The sequence below is a fragment of the Acinonyx jubatus genome, chromosome A1 (assembly GCF_027475565.1).
Source record: "Acinonyx jubatus isolate Ajub_Pintada_27869175 chromosome A1, VMU_Ajub_asm_v1.0, whole genome shotgun sequence".
Lineage (NCBI taxonomy): Eukaryota > Metazoa > Chordata > Mammalia > Carnivora > Felidae > Acinonyx > Acinonyx jubatus.
Genome location: NC_069380.1, coordinates 161,340,412 through 161,367,158, shown reverse-complemented (window position 1 = coordinate 161,367,158; position 26,747 = coordinate 161,340,412). Strand labels below are relative to the sequence as shown.

General features: G+C 36.3%; 1 protein-coding gene across 14 annotated transcripts in view; it reads right to left on the bottom strand.

Annotated features, from left to right (window-relative positions):
- The window catches only part of PAM (peptidylglycine alpha-amidating monooxygenase), a 283,688-nt gene that overhangs the window by 123,637 nt on the left and 133,304 nt on the right, over positions 1–26,747 (bottom strand). For all 14 annotated transcript variants that reach the window (XM_027037064.2, XM_027037072.2, XM_027037091.2 and 11 more), the window contains one exon: positions 1,576–1,633. In XM_027037064.2, coding sequence (XP_026892865.1) covers positions 1,576–1,633 — 58 coding nt within the window. The remainder of the gene's footprint in view (positions 1–1,575; positions 1,634–26,747) is intronic.

Genomic DNA, 26,747 nt, shown 5'->3' with positions numbered 1-26,747 from the left:
TGAAAGTAAACACATTTCTATTAGGAGAGCAATAACGCATTCCAGGATATATATTTATAGTCCTTAGAGTCACCAGCTCTGAAATCATATACTACCACCAACCTCCAGAAACAAGTCAATAACCTCTTAATGTGAGACCTGTAATGTTGCTGTGAAACATGACTTTCATATGCATACAGGCATGGAGATGGCCTTCTCTTCTATGCAAATGTGAAACAAGAGGAATCAAGCTTTCTTGGAGCTTGGAAAGAAAATATAAAATCATAAAGAAGAAAACATCATGTAAAAATGCCTTTTAGTGAGTAAATATTATTTTCTCCTAGGCTGCCAAAAATGTGGATATTGAAAAAACCTTTACTGTTGATATTTTAATGATGAATTTGTAACCTAAATCACATTTACTATTACACAAGGCACTACAATTATTTTCTCTGTCTTTAAAGTTAAAGTTGAGGATCTGGGAGCATTGTCGTTTCTACCTTTTTTCTTGGTAATATTCGATTATTATACAATGTGAGGACACACAGGCAATGCTCAACTTCCTAAGGCCTTTCATTCTTAAGAATTAACTCTGGGAACAAATTTGTAGAGTGCTATTCTAAGTTGTATTTTCTGTTGGAATTGCCACCAAAGTGTGTGGAAAAAAATGCACATCGCTCTGGCTTTTCAGGTCTGTAATGTATATTCCTGTGGGAACATCTCATGAAAATTTATCCTCAGATGGCCCCGAGGCAACAGTACACATTTTATAATTCACATAATGGCCGTTTCAGACAGCCTACTTGAAGATTAGTTTCATGGGACCAAAGCACAACTCTCATTACCATTACTTTCTCTCCAAAATTAACATCTCAAACCAGAAAAGTGAAGCAGTGGGAGACAGAAACAAATCCATGAATAATTTGTCAATCACACCTCCTCCCAAACAGTTAAAAGTTTGTCATGAGGATATTTCAATGAAAACAACCTAGATGGAAACAGATGGTATTTTGTCACTTTTCTTATCTGACTTAAAAGCTCAGCTGGGGAAGGACCTGCCATTTATGAGTCCTCTTATTCTACAATAGAAATAACAGGACCAATGTTCCTGCCTTTCCCTATCTCTACCTCCTTCGCTTCTTTCCTTCTCTCAATTCTCCTTCCTTCCTTTCTATCCATCTACTATTTGACAGGTAAAATCTTAAATTCCCCAATGTTGATTCTAAGTACAGTCGATTTATAGCATGAACCAGCAGGTAAATAAACAGTCTGTTGAGTGGAGCGGAATTAAGCATCCAGCCACAGACAGAAAGCCAATACTATACAAATGGGACCACACGGTATTGGCGACCATTGACATCTGCATGCAACTCCTTAACTACTATTACTCATGAATCTCTCCAGATACAGTTTGCAACCTTGTCTCTGAGTGGCTCTCTCTAGTTTGTTTCTGCATTAGGCATGATAAGTGCATTTTAGAAACTGACAGTAAAAGATTAATATGCTCATAACCATCAAAGAGAACCTTTCACTGATTTCAAATAGCTGCCCTCCCTTCGACCCCCCACCCTGGCACACCATCCAATTAATACTTACTCACGAAGGCTTCCTCATCCACCGGCAAGCGCATTGACATGCAGAAGTACGTATCAGACTGGTAGAGAAAGAAAGATACAAAATCTGAATTAATCTGCAGCTAGTAAAGAAGGAAGAATAACAAGTAAAAGCATGGGCTCTATGACTGAAAAAGAACTACTGGCCCAATGAGGTGAAGATGCCTGCTGAATGGGTGTGACCAAGTTAATAGAAGGGCCAAGTCTAGAACTTAGGTACTCCAAACATTTTTCTAAGACTCTTTCCTAATTGACCTCAAATCCTATTTATAACACCAATTATTATGACTGATATTTCTAGTTCTGTCACAGTTAAAAGGCAACATTTTAGATACTTCTATAAAAAGAGTGAAATACTTTATGCACTTGACTTTAAAATGGTAGGTTAGTTGGTGTTGACCATCTTCACTATATGCATAATTATTCAATTTCTTGAATCACTTTACAACTGCCCCAAATATTAATTAGAGAAGTACAATGAAAAAAAGTTGGTCTTAAAAGGTAATATTATATTTGGTTCTCCCTTACTGTAATATTTTTATGTAGTACATTGAAGAAATCAACATTAACTCAAGTTATTCTTTCTTTTCCAGCAACCAGTCTCTTACCTAAATGGCCATTTTTCCACTATCAAATGTATTAACACCAAGAATTTTTAGTGATGAAAACTGTAATTTAAGGAGAATGGGATTCTCTTTTCATCTATGCATTCCACTTCATTAGTGGAAGACCTATGCACCATAGTTGGTAATATACCCAACACAAATACTGCATTTAGTAATTCATACTTCATGGATTATTACTATACAGTGCTGGGATCAAGAGATTCCATAAACATGGATAGAGATCATTTGGGTATCTCTGAACCTACTAGTTAGCGTTGAAAAACTGTGAAATCTGTACCTCTTCTTAAATATCTGTATTGGGTGGGAAACAAAGAAGTTCAAATATACAGCAAATCAACATCTCAACTTTTGAAAAATTTGATAAATATGGTTCAGTCTTTATTACTATTTTAAAAAACTTTTAATGTCTATTTTTGAGAGAGAGAGAGAAAGAGCACAAGTCGGGGAGGGGCAGAGAGAGAGAGGGAGACACAGAATCCAAAGCAGGCTCCAGGATCTGAGCTGTCAGCACAAAGCCCGACACAGGGCTCGAACTCACCAGCTGTGAGATCATGACCTCAGCCGAAGTCATCAGATGTCCAACCGACTGAGCCACCCAGGCACCCCCATTACTACTCCTATAAATGCCATTTTTTTTCCCAATTAAGCAAACTCTTCTGTTTAAAAAAATTTTTTTTAATATTTATTCATTTTTTGAGAGAGAGAGAGATAGACAGAGTGAGAGCAGAGGAGGAGCAGAGACAGAGGGAAACACAGAATCCAAAGCAGACTCTAGGCTCCAAGCTGTCAGCACAGAGCCTGACACGGGGCTCGAACCCACGAACTGTGAGATCAAGACCTGAGCCGAAGTCAGCCACTTAACCAACTGACCCACCCAGGCACCCCGAACTCTTTTGTTTCTTTAATGGATTTACAATTATTTAGATTCACCTTTACTTTCCTAAGAAGGAAATATGCTGGGAAATATTGAAGGTTGAACAGTAAGGAGGTTAAGTGACATAAATGATGGACATGTGGCCTGCATATCTAAAACTCGAGAAATACAATGGCAAAATGATGCTTAAAGATCTTAGAATCACACACAATATTGCTCATAAATATTTTTCCAATCTCTGAATTATTACCATTACAAAACGTACCTACTCCATTCTAACATAAAACACAGGAAGTTTAAGATTCTTTGCTATTTGGTCGTCCTGATCTAGAAGCAATTCAGGATTTGGTCGTCCTGATCTAGAAATAATTCAGGACTAGAAGATATTTAGTGGCTACTACAGAGCTGCGGCAACTATTACTATTTCTAAGCCAACAGTTATAGAATGCTTTTTATGTGTAAGGCATAGCTCTTCACGTTTTACTTGTATTATATCATTTAATAACTAAAACAATCAAATATGGTAGATAGATACTATTATGAACTCCATTTAAAGACAGTGAGAATAATCACTAACATTTATTCACAGCACTGCTCTAAACACTTTACATGTATTAACTTCTTTAATCCTCAAAACACATCTCTATGATATGATACTATTATTCTCCATTTTACAGATGAGGAAACTGAGGCAAACTGAGGTTAAGTAACTTTACTGTTTGCTGTAGCCAAAACCTGACAGTAGGCTGATAGGCTCTTGAGTAGTACCCCACCCCCCTTTGCTTTAGAAAGTTGGCAATTATAAATCTTTGCTCTGCCTCTTTGAGATATAAATCTTCTATAACCCAGAACAGTCTTCTGACATTCAATGAGACAATTCTGCTCTGGTTGTCAGCCAGTGGATGCCTTGCTCTAAGTTATATCACTGCTTCCTGTCATGAAGATAGGAGAAGCTTGTTTTTCTTCTGGATAGGTGCCAATGAACAAACTCAGAAGCACTAGTCACATGGACCAACCTCCCTAACACCCCTCAGGGCTTTTCCCTTAGTACCCTCCAAGGCTTCAAAGGTCTTCTGTTCTTTGTTTTGGCAAAGTTGAGTTCAGTCCACACTGGACCTCCTTCACTATTACAATGGTTAATTTTGAAGAAAATCTGTCCTTACCACTTCAACTAGTGCCCACCTGATTTACCTTTGACCCTAACAAGTGCAGGAGCTGGCATCTGAACACAGGCAGTCTCACTAATGCATTACAGATCATTCAAAGCAATATGAACAATTAATGACTTACAAGCAAACATAAAAACAAAAGTCAATTTAGAGTAGCTAAGCATATATTTGTAATAATAAAGGATCAAAGGTTGCAATTAAGTGTAAACTAAACAAAACTTCTTTTATATTTGGATTTAACAGTGTTCGGTTTTATTTTACCTTTCATTTTATTATAAACCATCGCAAGTTGTTTTTGGAATAGTAAGTTATAGGAATAAATACATATATCAAGTGTAAAAAGTTGGTTCTTTTGATTAAAAATAAACGAAGCACAATAATGGTTCCATAGACGGAACAAAGGAAACTACTATCATACTCAGAATTGATTGGATCCATGTTGTAATTCTTATTCTCATCAGCAGCTGCACAATTTAAAAGGACAGAATAACTTGGGAATGTCTTCCTCTTACCAATTTTTATTTCTTGGCTTATACCTTCTCCGATAGTGAGAATGTATTCAAATTTCAATGGTTTCTTTCCTTTTCTGTGGAAACCAGTTTAAAAAAAAATGAGGACGAGATGAGGGAGAGCCTCTGCACAATTTGGCAAAATTGTTTTGGGAGAGCAAAGTCTGTTTTATACTTTGATCAATGGTGTACCATGCCCCATCATACTCTGATTTAGTCTTTTACTTATACCCCATTTTTCAAGATAAAAATAATTCTGTTAGAAGAAAAGAAGGTAAAACTTTTTTTTCTAAAAATGAGCACATGAAAAAATAGTATGTATCAAATCAATAATTAGCCTTCAGCTAAAAGCTCTGAAGACCACAGTTTGATGGAACAGAGAATAACAAAAAGTAATTTATTCTTTTCTCTGCAAGTGTAAAAGGTGTCAGTGATTTGTTCTGTAACATTCTGGTAACATGGTTTGGTTCCTAGAATTTAGTTGAGAGCTCAAGATCCATGTAAGGGTATGATCATATGGGATCATATGATCTAATGATCATTTACAGGGTCTAATCGGAGAAGCCATATCTTAAAGATGACTCAGGGCCAAGTTCTGTCCCCCTTAGGCTGGCTGAGTCTGAGTAAGCACTCTTTTTGTGCTACTTTGTTTTCTTCTCACAATTAAGCTGTGAGTAGGTCCAATAGGCACTGCATCATTTTTACAGAAATGGAAACTGATTCACAGAAAGGTTATTGATCTACCTAAGGCTACTCAGGTAGTTAGTGTCAGAATAAGGATTAAAAGTCCTCAAGTTTATGCCTTTAAGACGATTAGAGATAACTATCTATCTTTCCTGCTACTTTCTTGTCATTAATCTAGTTTCTTGCCATTTTAATCTAGTTAAATTGTGATTCTGGAGAGTCTTTGAATCTTCATACTTCTTTTTCTCGAACTATGAGACTAAATCCTGTATTTAAAATTAAATGTAAGACTCTTCATAAGTAAATGAGTAGTTTTTTTGTTTTTTTGTTTTTTTGGCAAGACAGGTAATTTGCTGAATAATGGATTGGACAGCGGCCTTTGCCAAACTATTATGAACTCATTATAGCACAGGGAAAGAAAAATTATTTTGGTGATTACAAAATACTGTTTCCTCAATACAGGTTAATATCTATAGCAGGTCACCAAGAAATTTAAATTCCATGCTGTAAACAACAGTCAATATAAAAATTTAAGGCTATAACATATAATTACATAGTTAATTGCTACCAACCCTGTGATAGACAAACTTCTTTAAAAAAACAAAGCCTCTGAAGACAACAATATTAAGAAAACTGGGACAACACATTTCTCAAAGTAATAAAATCATTATATCACTGATATGAACAAGTAACCAGTTATGTTTTTCTTTTTTGCAGGATGACCATCAAGAACACTATTTAATAATATGTTCATCAGATCAATGTAATCTCATACTCTCTGTCAACCAACAATACAAAAAAAAAATTCAAATGACTTAAACATTCAATCAGCACTTGGTGTATGATACCTTGTAAAAGGGAAAACATTTACTGAGCCTTCTACTTTATTCCAGGAGCTTTCTATCAGTTATTTGCCATGATAACACTGCCAGGTGGTGTTTAAGCAGACACTGTTTTAAAGGTGGAAAACTGAAGCTCAAACAGGTAAGTAACATGTTTGTGATAAAACAAAATTCTTGAAACTGATGAAATGGAATTTGAGCCCAGCTCATTAAAGCACTTCTCTTTCCAATATAGGAAGACAGCTATTAAAAGGTTGTTTTTCAAACCTCTCTAATATTTGAAAAGAAAATTTCAATTCTTAGACACAACTTTAGTTGTTTCTTTGATTAAGGGGAGAAATAAAGAAATCAAAGACACATGACATTTAACAGGACGTTTTAGTCCAAGTCCCCTAAATTTTCAATAGCACCTGAGAGTATTTCATGAAAGCCTGTTGACAAACCGCAAGGAACTAGTCTACAGCCACAGCAATTTAATTTTGCCATTATTTTGTTTCTGCAAAGTAAAGCTATTTGAAAGCATATACATAACTCAGATCAATGCTTCTCTCCAACACGTTCTGTAGACACAAAAATAGCACCTTACTGCCCATTATAATAGCTTCTTCATTTGAACACACTGTCCCAGAAAGGATGCTTCCATAATTCAACCCAAACTACCAATACAACCTTTCACCATTTTCCATATATCATCATCATGAATCCTCTTTTTCTCTCTGTGGGAAAAACATTGGATCTGAGCTTGGTGCCAGGGGACTGTCTGTAAAATACTGTGGATTCAAACTGCTAACATAAGGCTCAGATGTACAAAAAGGGAGAAATAATGTGAATCTACATAGCTGTGTTTCCCAGTGCTCTCTGTTATGGCACATCAGCCAAATCTGAATCAAGAGGGATATGATATTGCTGATGCTTCTTTACTGCTGCTACTGGGAACTATCCAAGAAAAGCACATTTTTCCAACAAAAGAAATGCACTAGAAATGAAAAAAAGTACTTATTATTAAAGAACTCCTATTATATTCTATTAAATCAAGCCATTTTAAAACGAGAGTTCTCCCATAGACAATAGGGTTTAGTAACACCTTCCTTACATTATTTAAAAAGTGTTCTTTATTTTGATTTAGTCATTTGTGAGATAGAGATGCAGTGGTTTCTAAGGAATGAGTAGTTAACAAAATCAACTGCTTATTTAAATTAATATGGGACAAACAAAACCATCTGTTCACATAAAACCAGTAATTTTTGTTTTGGGAAACCAGAGGTACTATTCAGATCCTAGTGTTGAACACTATCATTTGATCTTGATTAGATAATATCCTCACTGATACAGCCTCATATATATATATATATATATATATATATATATATATATTAATTTATATTTGAGAGAGAGAGAGACAGTGTGTGTGAGAGAGAGAGAGAGAGCGAGAAGGGGAAGGGCGGAGAGAAGAGAGAGATGGAGACAGACTCTGAAGCAGGTTCCAGGCTCTGAGCTGTCAGCACAGAGCCCAACGTGGGCCTCAAACTTATGAACCGCGAGATCATGACCTGAGCCAAAGTTGGACACTTAACCAATTGAACCACCCAGGCACCCCCCTCGCTGTCTTTATATTGTTTGAGCTTGAAAAATCCCTGCAGACAACCTCTCTTAAGGAGACTACTCAGTGTAATGACACGAACAGGTTTACAAATAGACAACATGACCCAGTTTTACCTGGACATGTTTATTTCTGTGACCCTTTGCAAATTGGTTGTTTTCTGTTAATAGGCCACAACCTGTAGAAATATTATATTGTGTATGGTACAGTCTCTGGTAACCTTTCTCAGCCATCCCTTGCTAAATAACCAGAGTGGTGAAACCATTTCATGGTGGCAACTGTGACTTTGTGCCTTAGAGTATTGCTTACAAAGCAAGTAGTAACCTCTTTACCAACCCAGATCATGCAGTTTAAATCTGATATAGACAAAGTGTGAAGGATCCACAAAGCCCTTCATTTTCATACAGTACTCACTTTGGGTTTAAATAAGTTTCATTTTGCAAAGAACTAGTGGAAATCTCAGGGACTGATGGTGGTGATGCCAGTCCAACAAGGGAAAGGCCCAGGAAGTGATCAGGACTCTTTGACAAGGATTTCAGTTAGGAGAGGAAGGAAGCAACTGGAAAATTATCTTTCAAAGTTTTCTTTTAATTGATCGAGATGGAAAATGGAATCAAACTGCTATTTCCCAAAGTGACTTTAATGCATGCTTATTAAGCTTAAACTGTATCTTTTAATATTATCCTAGTATAAAAGAAAGTAGTCTGTATTTTCAACATCATCCTAGTATAAAAGAAAGCTAAAGCAAAGGAAAATTATAGCAAAGCACAGAGGATTTTCTGAAGTGAAAAACTCAGGTTTAAGAAGTCCACCTCTCTAGGCAAACCAAGAAACAGACCCTTAACTCTAGAGGACAAACTGAGAGTTGCTGGAGGAGAGGTGGGTGGGGGATGGGTTAAATGGGTGATGGGCATTAAGGAAGGCACTTGTAACGAGCACTGGGTGTTGTATGTAAGTGATGAATCACTAAATTCTACACCAGAAACCAATATTACATTGCAAAGTAACTGGAACTTAAATGAAAATTTGGAGAAAAAAATGTCAAGAAAGAAGACAAACAAGACTTTCTATTTTAGATGCTGTATTCTATATTAAAAGAATAATAAGCTATTAAACTTCTTCACCAATATATACTTATGTTGCGAAGTTGGAGGAAGATGAGGAATAAAAAACTCTTTAATTAAAAAAAAAAAGTGTACTTCTCTAAAACCAGAACTTAAGATACTGACATATAAAATCCCTTAAACTGTCATTTTGTATATAGTCTATCTTCATTTTTCCCTTGCTGTTGTCTTTCCCTTACCATATAAATAAAAAATATGTGTCTATTTATATTTGTATTCATTAGGCTCTGGAAGAAATAGTCATCGTGAAGATTTTATGTTAAAACATTCCCAAATTGACTAAAAGAAAGTATTCTCCAAATTGTTCCACACTTGCCCTAATATTAAGCTATAAGCCCCAGCCCCACGTACTTTTTGGATGTTTAGCCCAATCTAGAATGTAATCTTCTTGTAACAGTGTCTGTTTTGCATCCTATTTAGAATAATATCTGGCACATACTGGGAGCTCTATAAATATTTGCTGAATTTTGCACGTACCTTCCTCCTTTGGTGGCAATAAACTGACAATTTAAGAAAGGCTGAACTGAAACCTGTATTATAGATGCTGCCTAATTAGGGTTTTATACAGCATCACTTTTTCATATGAATTTCATCCTTCAGTTGATTCATCCCAGAATCCCATTTGCATTTTTAAACTATAATCACACTGTGGCTGATGATGACAAGATTCTTAATGCCAACTAGCTCAAGTGGAAGCTACTTCCTGGCAAGGGCTCTTCTTTGGGAATTACAAATCTGCGTGAGCAAATGATGACGGAAAAAATATTTTGGTGAGTGAACATCTGTCTTAGAGCTTTCACATGCTTTCGTTTAAGAGAAAACAGAAAGGAGCTTACTAATAACAGTCTATAATTAATCACCTATGAAACAACAGGTGTTGACAGTGGTGGGTTTCTCTTTGGATTCATGATTATGGGGAATTTATGTGAGAGGAAACTAGGGTTCTGAACAGAGGTTGCTGATGGCCTCTACTACTTACCTTCTCCAAGCTTAAGCCAGTGGTTTATGCTTTTCATCATTTCCCCAGAATAAAAACAGTCAACTTTCGGAAACTTTGACCAACATTAACTAGCCACGCCTATGTTTCTATCTTTTAGCACAGCAAATTGGAAAATAACTACCTCAGATCTGTTTGGAGACACTTCAGAACAAAAAAGCCCCATAGTCACTACCCCCAAACACCAGGCTTCTGTGATAAGTGGCTTCCATTTGATTCTGGGGCAATACAGTATCGTGGAAGAGAAGCTCCAGAATTCAACAGGTCTGTCAATTACCTTCCCACTTGAGTTGCCTCCTATTCTCTTGAAATTTAAAAGGAACCATCAGCAAACAAAGTGATCAATACAATTTTTGGGCCTGTTCCCACATGTCTTGTCATAGGCATCTCATTAATACTTGCCTACCTTTATGGGCCCAGCACGCTTCCGCTGCGCCACTCTGCTATTGTTATACTTGCCTACCTTTAGATCTGTTTTAATGTCTGTGTAGAAATCCATTCATCTACCCATTCATTTGTTCCTTCAACAAACATATTTGTTGGGAGACTCCTAGGAACCAGGCACTAGGCTACACTCATGAAACTGTGAGCAAAGGTATATATCGTTTCTCTTCTCATTGAGCTTGCAGTCTACTAACAGAGCAGACAAATAATCACACAAATGAATGTTAAATTTTTCCCATTTTAAATAATACATGGGAACAGTACAAGTTGCTATATGAGCCAGTAATTCAGGGGAAATGACCAGGTGAAGGGGGGTTAGCAAAGTTTTAGGCATAGGAAACAGCATTTTCAAAGGTCCTGTAATTGGAGAGAATTTGATATGATTGAGGAAACAAGTCAGTGCATAGAGACAAGGGCACATGTGTTAAGCTGACTGGAAAAGGAGATGCAGTACATACAGCTAGACCTTGTGGTCCATGTTGAGGACTCCAGTTGTTTTGTTTTATATTGTTTGTCTTTTATTATGTTTTTTTTAAGTTTATTTTTTTAGTAATCTCTACACCCAGTGTGAGGCTCAAACCCACAACCTCAAGATCAAGAGTCGCATGTTTTTGCGACTGAGCCAGCCAGGTATCCCCGTTTTGTTTTTCTTGAGAGCAACAGAAAGCCAATGAAACTTTTTGTAGGAAAGTGACATGGAAGCTAGAATTGATTAGATGAGTTAAGTAAAAAGGCCACATAGTTATTCAGAAAAAAAGATGATATTAGCTTGAAACTGGGTGTTTGCACTAAAGAAGGAGAAAAGAGAACACATTTTAGAGACATTAAAATGGTAAAACAGACATGACTTAGGAGTGGATTTGAATGGAAGGGAAGGAGGCATTATTATCAAGGAAAACAGCCCTTTTCTCCTATAATGGATTGAGCATACACTCACCAGGACATATCACAAAGACCATACTAAATCAAATAAATACCATCTCAGTCATATGTAAAACGCCTAAGAAAATGTTTGTGATCACTAAGAGTACATTTTGTTGCAAATTGCAGAAGAACTCAAAATGGCTTAAACAGAGATGCAGTCTCTCACGTAATGTGTGTGCGTGAATTCCAGAAATAAGACAGGGGCAGGAATGGTTATTTCATCCAGCAACTCAACAATGTCATCAAAGACCTAGGTTCTTTCCATCTATCAACTTTATCATATTCAGTATATCGCCTTTCATCTGTAGGATTCTTTCTTCGTGATTACGAGACAGTTGCAGCAGCTTTCAATGTCATATTCTCAGGTTAGTTCCCAAAGGCCAACAGAGGGAAAGTCCTTCCTTCAGTTCCCGTTCAGGAGTGAAGCTTTCCCAGAAGCATTTGCTTCCAGCAGAATTCCCTTTACATCTAAATGGCCAGAACTGTATCACACGCCATTTTCTAAACTAATCATTACAAGGTAAAACAATTACTATGATTGGCTTAGTCTAATCAAGATTCACTTTCTGGGCTAGGGAAGGTCAAAGAAAGAAAGGGAGAAAAAAAAATGCTGGTAGAGTAGGCAACCAAAATGTCATGACAGAATATTACTGAGAACAAAAACAAAAATCCTCAAAATTCTGAATTTAACCAGTGGTAGATAATCTTTGGGTAGCTGGGTCCATTTCAATGTATTGATCTGCAATATTCAGAATTTTTGGAATCTTTTCTTCTTGCCTAGTAAAATAATTATGTCAACTAAATATATACTACATTAGACATTTTCTGTGGCATCTCTTGAGTAGGTGCCAAAATACACTAAGATTTAGAGGCCAGGAGCGGATAAAATGCCAAATTCCCAGTTTGGCAAACCTGATGATCTTGAGTGAAATAAGATATGGAAAACCAGTTTAACCGTAAGTGAAAAAAAGACAATTGTACCTTCTGAAAAATGTTTTTTTCTTCCAAACAAGAGGTACCACAGGCATGATATGCTTACACTTCTGTCTCTCTGAACCTCCCTCACAGTGATTTTGCAAACTGTTCATTTTCCTTAGATTTCCAACTCATAAAGAAAACATTACTACAGATTTGCATCCTTTGCCTCGAATTTCTAAGAGGAACTATAAAATCAAATATAAAAATATTCTTTGGAATGCTCTTTGCTTTTCCTTCGCTCATCATAAACATCTCTGTTTCAACATCAGGCAGGTTAGAACAAAGCTCCTTGTTTGCTAGTGTGTCCCCTTGTTATTACATTGTGTTTTAAAGGCTGAAGCCTTGATTTATTCTTGTTTGTATTGCCAAAGACCACTTGGCATAAGAATTGGGTATGTAGTGAATGTTGGTTGAATTTGTTTGTTGAATTTTTTTTAAACCGCATGACTAGTAACATTTCACAAAGGGCCTATTCCTACAAAAATAGCTCCAGAGCAGTGAGTCATTTTTTCCTTTAAGGATTTTATTTATGCTTTAAAAAAAAAGACTATCAAACTAAATTTATCCCACTGCAACTTTCCAACTTCCATTGAAAGACAAATTAATAATTCAAGAAAATGAATGACTCTACAAAGGTTGTCTTCTCTTTGTATCTCAACTCCCAGGGGTGGAAACTTGTCATATAGTTAATGGCGTTATTATTACAATGAACCAAAGAGCTTAGAAACTGAAAATGTCCATTTCCCAGATATGTTTTTACTTGTCATCAGTTAATTTTACATTATAAACATAAATACTGCACTTTAGTATCAGTGTCCTTTGTTAAACCAGCTTAGGAAATCCCTGACACTAAAAGAAAAAATAGATTCAACATTTTAAAATCAGCTTCATTTCCTGAAGTTTTCATAGACTTATACATACACAGCATAATAAGAACAATAAACTAAACAATCAGTAGCCCTTAGTAGGTGCTATAAGAAAATATGACCTTTTATATCTAACAGTTACAAGATATAAACTGTGTAAACATAATAAACTGAATTTAAGAGTGATCAAATGGTTTTTGTAATTATTATTGTCTAAGTATAATTAACATACAATATATTAGTTTCAAGCGTACAACACATTGGTTCAACAATTCTATGAATTACTCCGTGCTCACCACTTTAAGTATAATCACCATCTGTCACCATAGAATATTATCACAGTATTATTTTTTTAATGTGTATTTATTTGAGAGAGAGAGAGTGAAAGAGAGAGACTGTGCAGGGGAGGGGCAGAGAGGGAGAGAGAGAATACCAAGTAGATTTTGTGCTATCGGTACAGAGCCCAATGTGGGGCTCCATCTCACAAACCGTGAGATCACGACCTGAGCTGAAATCAAAAGTTAGACGCTTAACTGACTAAGCCACCCAGGCACCCTATCATAATATTATTGACTTTATTCTCCATGCTGTACTTTTCACATCCATGACTTATTTATTTTAAACTAGAAGTTTGTACCTTTCAGTTTCCTTTATCTATTTCATCCTCCTCACCAACCTCCCCTCTGACAACCACCAGTTTGTTTTCTATATTTAAGAGTCTGTTTGCTTTGTATTTTAGATTACACATATAAGGCAAATAATATGGTATTCATCTCTATCTGTCTGACTTATTTCAATTAGCATAATTCCTCCAGGTCCATCTATCAAGCTCTCATTGTTTTTTATGGCTGAGTAATATTCCACTGTGTGTGTGTGTGTGTGTGCGCAAATATATATAATCCATTTATCTATCAATCAACACTTGGGTTGTTTGCATAATGTAGCTATTGTAAAATAATGTTACAATAAACTTATGGGTGCATGTATCTTTTCAAATTAGTGGTTGCATTTTCTTTGGGTAAATACCCAGTAGTGGAATTACTGAATCCTACAGTATTTCTATTTTTAAATTTCGAGGAATCTCCATACTGTTTTTCACAGTAGTTATATCAATTTATATTTCCACCAACAATGCACAAGAGTTCCCTGGAGGAAAGTTTCTTTTTATAAAAGTATTTTCATTGACAAATCTGGGAGAAATGACATAATTAGAATACTCATCATATGCAACTTCTAACAAATCGAGGCAATGATAACTATTCACGGCTGCTAAAACCAATAGGTGAAAAACTTATAGGAAACTTTATAATGGGTCAATCAATTTCACAATTCCCAATTTGTTTATTAGGATTTACATTATAAGAAGAGAGACAACCAGACGTTATAAGCTTCCTATTGGTTTAATATAACATCACCTATGAAAAATTCTTGCTAAAAACTCTAAATTTGATCAAGCCTTTAGATGTAGCAGTAGAGGAAATACAAAAGACAGAGATACATGTTAAGTGATACTCTAGTGATGCAATCAGCAAAACCTAGAACACAGAAAACTTTTTAGGACAAATACCATTTTCTTCACAAATAAATTACAGGAGAAAAAAGAGACAAAAGGAATTTCAAGAATCCCTATAAACGAGACCTATCAACAAGATTTACCATGGGGACTATGTTTGGATCATGATGCAAACAAACCAACATTAAAAAAAAATACATATCAGAGAAATTTGATACTGACTAGATATATGATGATATAATGGTAAATGTGGTTATGTTTCAAAATAAAGTACTTATTTTTAAAAATACATACTGAAATACTATGAAATGAAATGATGTCTAGTAGATGCCTCAAAATAATTCAGTGTGTGTGTTGGGGAAGGAATGATAATAAGCCTGAGCATGGGTTTATCATCATGAATGGGTATGTGGGAGTTCATTATATAAGACTTTTAATTTTGTGTACATTAGAAGTTTCCATTAAAAATGTTTAAAATATAAAAAAGGTACAGTTTGTCCCAAAGAATCATTGCTACCAACTTATCAACCAACTAATACAATAACAAACAAACTGAACAACCATCATATCTTGAGTCCGTATATATTTTAATCCTGGTACACAAAAATACATACAAATAATTCTCTCCCTTCAGAAACTTTAAAATCTAATGGAGACAAAGCCTATTGGGCTTAGGGAAGAGTGAGGTGTAAAGCTTAGTGTTAAGGGCTAGAAGAGTAATAGAGGAGTTCAGAGAAGGGAGAGTCATGACTTGGTCCTAGATAGGACCAGTCAGGGGACAGGGAGGAGGGCCATCTGGCAGGGCCTAACATTCAGAGGGCCTTTTCTCCTAACAAGATTATGCAGAGAGAGACACACAGACAAGACTGAAAAAAGATGACATTTATCTTACAAGTTCCAACTTGTTCACCACTTGTAATTCACAGACTTAACATATTTTACAAATCTTGCAATTTTCTTGTGAATGGCACTGTACCATCTTTGTAATAAAAGTATTAATTTGCTATACTTAATATTAAAATATATCAGTCAAGTTTCTTTAGGAAACAGAAGGCAAAATAAAGGGGACAATTAAGGAAAATGTAACCAAGGAACCAAGAATAAAGGTAGGGGCTAGGTTAAAAGAAGCATGTGGGTGATGTTGAAACACCCCAGGGATTCACAAAGTAGCAAGCTGTTACTACTTAAAGACATATGAGGCAAGAAGAGGAAGAATTGTCAAAACCAGAAGCTGCTTTAGCCATAAGAGAGAATAGGAGCTATGGCAAAGCAAGAGAAATTGTCAGTGTCAACCAGCTGCCCAACAGAGAAAGAGCCAAGGAAATAAATTCCGTCAGCACATCTTCCTGCTTTTCAGTTTTCTGTCTGTGCCTCCCAATGACTAGAGCCAACAGGAAGCCAGAGAGTAAGGGAGCCTATGGATGGAATCCATAAAGGTAAGTCTCCTGCAGAGCAGAGAAGGCTAGAGATGAGTGGAAAGTACATCTGGAGAGGCCATTGAAGAATTCCCAGCAAGTAGAATACATCCCTCCTTTTACACTCTTGGTTTGGCATTTCTTAATATTCCATGATCAAATGGAAGCCACAAAAACAGAGGAAGTGGCCTAGAGTTCTCTTAGCATCTGAGAGACCTTGAACAGAGAAGCTGAGTCACTGTGTAGGAGGGGAAGAATTCAGATAAACAGAGGTAAAAGAAAGACCCTCTAAGCTACAAAATTAGTTTGAAAAAACCAAAACCAAAACCAAAACCAAAACCCAGATGGGAGCAAGTGTGATGAACAGGCGTGGAGGTGACATTTTAGGGAGTTCTGAGAAAGGAAGTTGAAAAAAATTGAATGAAGCTAGGTAATAGAAAGGGCCTGGGAGATAAAGTGAATTTCGATTTGATCTATTTAGATGTGAGGCTGGTTATAGCAAGAGAGTGAGGTGTGGGGCATTAAGTCATGAGTGCAGTCTTTTAGGAAGAACACATTGATGGAACTGAGAATTAGCAATAAGGACACAATGGGAGGGAGAAGGCAGTGGAGTCTGGAAACTAACCAGGAGATGTTGCTTTCAGTCTGGGTTAAGTCTGTAACAGGAGAATAGCAGTGAAATATGTCCATATATCTGGCCATACGGTCCATATATCTATTGATCCCACAAATATATACTAAGTCTAGCGTTGCCAGACAATGGTGAGCAAAACAGGTATGTTTCCTGCCCTCACACGGTCCACAGTCTGATGACGAAATAGAGGCATGAGGAGAGTAATGACACGAACAAGCGTAAAAACTGCAGTTGTGAAGCACATCCTAGGAGCTGGGGGAGCTATGACAGTTCCCTGAAAGGTGGAGTAGGGGCATCACAGCGAAGGAGGGAAGAGGAGGTGGTCGGGACAAGCTCCTTTGAAAGAATGGGGATCAGACTGAGACATGGAAGCTGGAAAGCTGGGAAGGCATCACCCAAGGCAAGCAGGGAGGGAAGAGCAAGCACAGCAGGAACACAGCAAGAGCCAAACTGGACAGGGAGTGCAGGAAGACTCGGGAATGAAGAAACCAGTGTCACTGGGATGGAGACGAAAAGGGACAGACCAGAAAGGCATTTCGAAGGAAGAAATGAAAACTGTAGACACCTCTATTTTAGACACTAGAAAGGGAACACAGTCTAATGCTATTCCAATCATTTTAACCAAGGAGATGAGATGTCGCAACAGCCTCATCAATCTGTAAACATATAGCCTTAACTAGACAGACAATCTTTATTACATCATATGAGTCATCAGCCAACCTGCTTTCCTACACGTACCCAAAAGCAGAAGAAATAGCTGAGCACAGATTTAAGGCAGATAGATCTATTAATCAACAATGTTCACTGAGTACCTTCTATGTGCAAGGCATGATACAAAACACTGTGCAAAAAATATCTAATCTGCAGGACAGGTATGAGCTGACTTCTTTTAAATAAAGATTGTGATGTCTGTTTGCTCAGCCTGAGTGTAAACTGACCAAAATATGCACAATGATGAATAAGATGCAGTCATTGGTTTGAGAGACTTTTTAGTGGGAGAGATTTAAAACACGAGAATGAATCAGTGTAAGTGACAATACAACAGGTCTAGAATGGTGGTATAAAGTATCACGGCACTGAGATGAGATCAGTTTGAGGGAATCGGGTAGCTTCATGACGAAAGGTACATGGATTCTTTAACTTAATAGTGTATGATTTCAATAAGTGAAGATGCAGGGCAAAGACATTATAACAGGCACAAAAGAATGACATCAGTTCCAGGGCATCTACGTAGGAATAACAAACAGGCTAAGCATGGTAGAAAATGGGAAAGTCAGGAAGTAGCAATGCAGGGAACAAAAGTTAAAGTGGCACAGATGGGGACCATTGGACACAGAATTCAAGAATGTGGACTAGGAAACATACGAGATCAGATCGAGGAGTCACTGAAGATTCCCAGTAAGAGAACAGCATTAATGGGGATGATAAGAAAACTATATGAACTGAAAAACATCCTAACATAATGGTCAAAAGCACAAGATTTGGAGCCAGTCTGCCTAAGGCAAAAAGTCCAGACTCCCTCACGGCTATGACTTGCAATAAAAAGGAACAAACTAGTGATAAACACAATGTCACAGACGAATCTCAAATGTCTCATGCTAAGTTAAAGAAGCCAGACACCAAAGACATACTGTTGTGATTACATTTACATGTGAATCTAGAGAAGGCCAAACTGTAGTGACAGAGAGATCAGTCCTTGCCAGAGGCTGGGTTTGGGGAAGGAATGGGAAAGAGCACAGAGGAACCCAAGGGAACATTCAGGGGTGATGAAAATGTTATTTACCATGACTAAGGGGCAATTATACAACTGCATATATATTTATTAACATTCATCGAATTCTACTCCTGAAATTGGTGATTTTTTATTTTTAAGTAAATTTCATCTCAAGCTGATAAAAGTGAAAAAAATCGCACAAAAGTAAAAAGATTACAGTTGAAATAAAAATAATTGATCTGATGAAGATTTCTTACATATTAGGAGCATGGCAGCAGGGGATTCACAAGCAGGAGATTTGTCATCAGTGTGGAGGCATAAAAAATACCACAGTCACTGGGAAGTGCATGTATGTGTGTGTGTTTGGGGGTATCGGGGAGGGGCAGGGAATATCCTCAGTATGAAGGTAACTTCCTTCCCTTTTGAAAAAAAATTTTTCAACTAATCTTTATTGGACACTTGGCATTGTTTTAGGCCCAGGGGATACAAGAGTGAACGAAACTTGTACAAGCCTTTTCTCTTAAGGAACTTACATCCTTGACCGTATATCTCGAAAAAGACAGAAGTGGGGATAATACTTCAACGAGTGGACACGAAACAGGGATTTGTTCCTTGAGTGATGACTACTCAGACTGAATTCAGACTTCTTCCCCTGACTCATACAAGTAATTTTATAAGGAAGGGCTAGCTATCGAGACTATTCTATTCACTGTAATACGTGATAGGCTAGGTGTAGTATGACTGCTATATAATGATGTCACGATGGTTACATAAGATTATTCTTAAAAACCTGGGGGAGAAACAGTCTGGAAGACTGATATTTAGAAAGGAAAGAATTGGAAAAACCATTTCAATCTTGTTTACATTTTGAAGTTACTTAGAACATCTTCATATATGCCTGAATTACCAGATTTGAACACACCTCAAAGAAAAGAAAGCATTGTCAGTCCATGATGTCTTGAACTGACTACCACAATAAAGTGACAAGATCATTCTTTAATTAATGTTCTCCTTCATAACAGAGTGTTTCATGGGTTTGCATATTCCTGTTCTCTCTAAAGTTCATAACTACAATAAATAGGTTCTGGAAGATTTATCTCTTTTAAAAGCAAAGAAACTGCCTTGGATTCATATATTTGTAAACCTTTTTTGGACAACTGACATTTTTGAATCTTGGGGAATACATGTTGAGAAAGGAAGGGAAACGGAAATAAATAAATGACACACAGTCTTCCAATAAATTTGGAGTCCCTCACCAGCAGCAGACTTGAAAGCATTAAAAGAGCGCTAGATTTGGCTTTTATTTGCTTCAGTGGTGCTTCAAATCTCTTTGGCTATTGTAGAAGGTTTTCAGGTCATCACAAACCAAAGTGAAAAGGGAATATTGTGGGTTGTAACTGTATGAAATACCTTGTTTATCTCAACTGACTCCTGCCATAATTGATTGAGGGACTAAAAGTCCCCTTACACCTAACAGCCATGGGCTTCTTAGACCCAAGCTTACGGTGCTGATTAAATAAATGACAGGTGTAAGATAGAACAGTATATACCTCTGCCAGAGTCAAAGAATTCATGTTGAGTAAGATAAATTTTTTACCCTTAGCTCTGAGCTGTTTAGGGCGGGAACTTAATTTCCTTACCCCTGAGCATAGTTTTTTCCATTTTGTATTACAGAGTGGTTATGAGAGCACAAAAACAATACAGAGACTATTTGTTAACTTCTAAACTTGTTTGACCCCACTACAGTCACCTCTTTAATACTCACATTTACCCAGGCTACCAATCTATCTTCCTTCTTACAGCTCCTGCGTCTGCTTTCGAAGTCTGAGGCAAGTGGATGAAAACCACAACAGTAAAATATCTGTGAATACTGCTGTAGCATTTATGAAAAATACATTAAGGAGATAAAATTAATATTTTAATGTGTCCAAAATGGGGAAGCTAAATATTATAACTAGTAACATCAATTATAGAAATAGTGAGGTAAACAGATAATTTGCATTTTCAAAGCAAAATGTTCATTCAGTTGAAAGCAAACGATTTAACCATAGTTCAGTGTAGCTTACCACATGAAATAATTTTGATTTCCACAAACAGTGAAAGCTGAAATATTTTAGTGATATTTTCCAGCGTATATTTAACTTGGTGTCAGTTTTTGTTGAGAGTGTAGTGTTTTGTTTTGTATTCTACTTCCAAATTAAAACATTTAAAAATAATCAAGTTCAGTTATACATAAAATTATTAAATAAGAGTGCTAAAGTGTTAACTGTGTGTACATCTGAGATCTATGAAAGGAAGTACTCCAATATCTCAGAAACATCATTTGCCCTTTGTAAATCGATGTTGCCATGGCAAATGTTTTCATTTAACACTGGATTCGCGGAGGGTGGGAGTATGACACAGTGTACAGCAGAAATGTACTGGCTATTTTTATATATCTTCCTCCTTAAAACTGCACTGGGGTTTGTTGGATGAGGTGACTTTTGCATGCTGAGACAAAGCTATTCCTTTAATGTGTACCTCAGATTTGTCCCTTTATATATGATTAAGTAGAATACATTATCTGTGAAAAGCAATCTGTGCCTTGAAAGAGTGTGTTCTGCACTTTTGCTTAAAGAAGGCAACATTCATGTGGAATGGTTCTGAATGCTCCTCTTGAATAGGGTTATTGAAATATTAATTCAGACTACATAAATCTGAAAACAAGTGAAACAAAGAGGATTTTTCTGGTGGCTAATAAGTGCAAAGAGAATCACTTCTCTTGCTAATGTGGAAAGATATGCATGGTTACCTTCGACAAATATCTTCAGACCAACTAAAATAGAAGAATGACCCCCTACAAAAAAGGCTCTATTTGTTTCTAAACGTGTACCAATTTCCTAAATTCCTTAATTAATCAGGCTCTCTTAATAGCATTGTTGCAAAGCAGAGGAATAGGAATTAAAAATTTATCAATTAGAGGCATTGTGTGGAAAACCCCTCTAGAGATTTCTAGAACATTAGGGTTTATATCAGAAATGAAGATCTGTTGTTGTTGTTGTTGTTGTTGTGTATTCTTTTCATTGGTGATAGTGCTTATTTATTTATTAATTTTTAACAATTACAAAATAAAAGATGATCTTTTTAATGATGAAACAACTTTGATATATAACTAAAAAATCTGCTGTTATCCTCCTTCACCTGCTAACTTCTCCAAGGGAACCTGTGTTTACAGTTTAATGTATCTCCTTCCAGCTTCCTCCATGCCTGTACAAAAATATCTAACCACACACACACATTCAGGAGTTTTGTTATTATTTATTTTTATTAAGATGGGATCACACTCTGCATATGACTACAGTTTGCTTCTCTCACTCAACACACAGTGAAAATATTTCTAGGGCAACACATGTAGATCTCTCTCAGTCTTCCACTTACTGCATAATATTCTATAGAATGATATTGCGCAATTTGTTGCTGGATGGAGCACAGACTCTAGGAATAAAGGGTGCAAGGAGATCAGTGAGGAGAGCTACTGTAATAATACAGGAAGAGAGAATGTTACACGGGCCAGAGTGGGAGAGATGAGTGTGGTGAGAAAGGACTTGATTCTGGATATATCTGGAAGGTAGAACCAGCAGGAGTTGCTGGCATATTGTCCATGGGGTGTGAGAAAGAGGAACCAAGAAAGACTCCAGTGTCTTTCTAGTTCCTACAGGAACTATGTAACACAGGCACTGCTGTTCACTGAGATGGAGGAGACTGAAACACAATATTCCAAATAAGAAAAGTCTTGTTTTTGACCATTTAACTCACGAAAACCAAATAGGTAACTAAGGAACAAAGATCAAAGAGCTGTTAACCTTGCATTGGTATTTTTATTCTTTATGTTCTAGAAGTCAGAAGACACAGTTCATAAGATGTCAAAGGTTAAATCCATTTATTAGCCTAAATGGCATATGCAATGGTTTTCAATCAGGGATCAGGAAACTACAGGGCATGGGTGGCTGCTTGTTTTAGTAAATAATTTTTTTTACTGGAACACAGCCAAGCCATTCATTTACATATTGTCTAGGGCTGCTTTCTCACTACAGCAGTTACAACTGGGACCATACGGCTGGCAAGCTGAAAATATTTACTATGTGACACTTTAAGAAATAATTTGCTAATCTCTGACTTAGATTCAGAGAGGGATATGTCAAAATTGTACAAAACAGAACTAGGCTCTTTTAACAGCGAGGTGATCAGAAATACCTTATCAGAATTCAGATTAGTAACATTTCTTTCTGGATGGACATGTGAAAATAGAAGAAAAAAGTTACTCAAGGATTTAGGATGGAACCAGTAATCTCTATTTATTTTATGTGACAAAAGAAAGCTTTTATTGTATAATATATGTGTAAGAAAAAGTATATGTGTCTGTGTACACATATTAGTAACATTCAGATTAGTAACATTTCTTTCTGGATGGACATGTGAAAATAGAAGAAAAAAGTTACTCAAGGATTTAGGATGGAACCAGTAATCTCTATTTATTTTATGTGACAAAAGAAAGCTTTTATTGTATAATATATGTGTAAGAAAAAGTATATGTGTCTGTGTACACACATATGCACACATAAAATATATATATAGAAACATTCCCTGGAAAATACATATAAACCATTAACAGGTTTATGAAACAAACATGGTCTCAGATTCAAATAAATCTGTATTTAAATCCTTGTTCTCCTATTTACTGGCTATTTGGTGATTGCTAGGTTATTTAATCTCCCCAAGTTTCAATACCTCATATAAAAACGGGACTACTAGTACCGTAAATGCAATGTTTTTATGAGAATTAATAAGACAATGCTTATATAGTGCCTAATAGAATGGTATTACATAATGAGCACTCAATAAATATATTTTCTCCTTTAAAAAATTTACTAGAATAAAAAACAACAAGAACCCAAAATCTTATTGAGAAAATAGATGATCATAAGGGAGTCTCTTAGAAAATATTGTAAAATATTTTCTTTAAATATCATATTGATATAAAGATAACAAAAAATAATTGAAAACAAAAAGTCCTGTTTCTCATTTTTAATAAAGAAAGAAAAAAAAAGCTTGATGTGTATTTGCAGCTCTGAACCCAGATTTGGGAGATGTTTAGATTATTCTCACAGAAGAAAACACTGTTAATAGTTCAATCATATCCTTCCCAAGCGGACATTATATAGGTTTTAGTAAAAATAAAGAGGAAGCATCATGATTTAAACTTAAACAACTAGCAGTGAACAATGTACGACTTTAATTTGCAGTTTACAAGATCCATTCAGTGTTTTTGTATTCTACCTAATTCACATAACTGAGCCTTGCTGATGAAGCAGGAGGTGAATTATACAAATCCAACCAGAGAATGTGACGTGTAGCATCTTAAACGACACCAATCCTGAACTTTCAAAAAATAAAGTGGAAAAAACAACTTAATGTGAGGCAGCTAAGTAAACAAAACAAAGGTCTGGTGACTTTCCTTTCTAATAATCACTGAATTGTCTTTGCTATTAGCTTCTCCATTGGTAAAATGGATAATATTACTTCCTTGGTTTAGGGAAGGTGGAGGGTATAGCATGTTAATCTCTCTTGTTATTAGTTTTCTAACTCTTGGAAATTTATACACATTGCCTAAGTCTTTGTGAATAAAAAGCAAATACTCGTCCAGAATTAGAATATTCCTTGATTTTCCTCCTTCAGTAGCAAGACGACCATGCTCCTTTAATGTTTTTGTAAAGGGAAAAAAACTAAAACACTAAGAACTAAGAAACACTAAAAGCTGTGATTCATGTTCATTTTAAGACAATGACTTAATGCAATCAACCTTTACCCATGATATATTTTTTCTGGCAACAGAAATGCACTGGCATAGAACTGGATACTGGAGCCACTACCTCTGTCTTTCACACTCATGGTCTCACAGTTCTTAACAATTTCTAGGCAGCTCCTCTCATTCAAATGGACTTGCCTCAAAAAGCAAACCTATTTGCCATGTTTGTCCTAATGCATACATTGAATGAGAAGAGGATGAGGGTGCAGTGGAAGAACAGGTCACAGGACTAGGGAAGGCAGGATGGGACACGGCCACTGGCCACATACGGGTGGACAGTGAATCTATGGGGGTTCCAGATACATAAACTCTAGAGTCAGATAGGGATCTTCTCTGGGCATTTCCCAGCAATCATCGTGCTATTTTGGGAAGACCTTGAATCCACTTTCTCCAATGAGTGCAACAGATAACCTACTGCTAGTGCCCAGAAGGCTGTTGGTGCCCACAGATTAATTTTCTCCACTTGTACAAGAGGCTTAATCTGAAAGTCAAACTAGCCTTGAAATGGGATATGGAGTACATCCCTCTTTTTTATTCTCATGCTAAAAAAATACCTCGGAATTTTTATTTAAAAAAATGCAAATATTATTACATATTAATAACTAGAGAGGAGACAAGTGAATCACAACCCCCAAAGAACTAAAAACTATTCCAGTAAAGCCTCATTTGCAGGGCAGGTGTCTTTGGTAATTCTGTCCTGAATTTTAAGCACTGATTGGGATTCCTTTTTATCCCCCATAATGATGAATATAAAAACATATAGATTTAATACATTAGAATATTCCCCAAGTCAGTCATAAGCCAAACTTTGTACAACTAAGTGACTACAAGAAAACATCTAATTTTATCAGCAATTTTGAACTTAAGAAAATTAAGACATTATAGCGATTTCTTCATTTACTTTTGTATACTACTTTTGATAAACATATATCCTAAGCAAATGCTGTTTATAAGGGAAGTTATGATACTGGCTTGATCTTTTAAAACTGATGTTTGTTTGTTTATTTGTTTGTTTGTTTGTTTTGAGGGAAAGTATGCACACGTGAGTGGGGGAGGGACAGAGAAAGAATTTTTTAACCTATTTTCTTCTTTTTAAAATATAAATCCAAGTTAGTTAACAAAGAGTGTAATAATGATTTCAGAAATAGAATTTAGTGAATCATCACTTAGATATTACACCCAGTGCTCATCCCAACAAGTGCCCTCCTTAATGCCCATTGCCCATTTAGCCCACCCCACCACCCAATACCTCACAAGCAACCCTCAGTTTGTTCTCTGCATTTAAGAGTCTCTTATAGTTTGCCTCCCTCTTATTTTTCCTTCTCTTCCCCTATGTTCTTCTGTTTTGTTTCTTAAATTCCACATATGAGTGAAATCATACGGTATTTTTCTTTCTTTCACTTATTCTGCTTAGCCTAATACACTCTAGTTCCATCCATGTTGCTGCAAATGATAAGATTTCATACCCTTTGATTGCCAAGTAATATTCTAGTGTGTGTGTGTGTGTGTGTGTGTGTGTGTGTGTGTGTGTGTATGTATATTTACGTATATGTATACACACACACACCACATCTTCTTTATCCATTTATGAGTCGATGGACATTTAGGCTCTTTCCATAATTTGGCTATTATTGATAGTGCTATAGACATTGGGGTGCATGTGCCCCTTTGAAACAGCATTTTTGTTATCCTCTGAATAAATGGCTAGTTGGCCAATTGCTGGGTTGTAGGTAGGTCTATTTTTGATTTTTTGAGGAACCTCTATACTGTTTTCCAGAGCGGTTGGGAGAGAGAGGATCTTAAGCAGGATCCAAGCCCAGCACAGAGCCCAAGGCAGGGCTCGATCTCACAAACCTTGAGATCATGACCTGAGCCAAAATAAGAGTCCGATGTTTAACTGACTGAGCCACCCAGGTGCCTCTGAAACTGATTTTTTAAACAGGTGCAGTAAGAAAAGTCTACAAAAGCTAGGTTCTTATTACATGTTTCTATGCATAGGGAAAGCAAAGGGAATCTCTTTCTTTTTATGTCAGAGAATGAAAAGTTAAAATATATTAGTAAACATTTTCTAATAGTTGTCCAATTTTGAGAAAAAAGCAAAGAGAAACACTGTGGGAAGCTTTTGAGAAAATCTCACAGGAGTAATTTGTTCATCATGGTTTTATTTCAATGACTACATTCTCTCAGTGTTATTTTAAAATAAGTGATAACTTTAGACTCTAAGGTTTTTCAGCTTGATGTTCAGGGATATCAGATATAATCTTTAAACTCACAATTTTTCCATTTCCTGCTCTTCTTGGTGATAGACATTTGTGTCCAGGAACACAGGGGAAGGCTGCCTTCTGATTTCAAAGCATAATCTGTGACTCTTCAAAAGACAAATACAGAATGCGACAA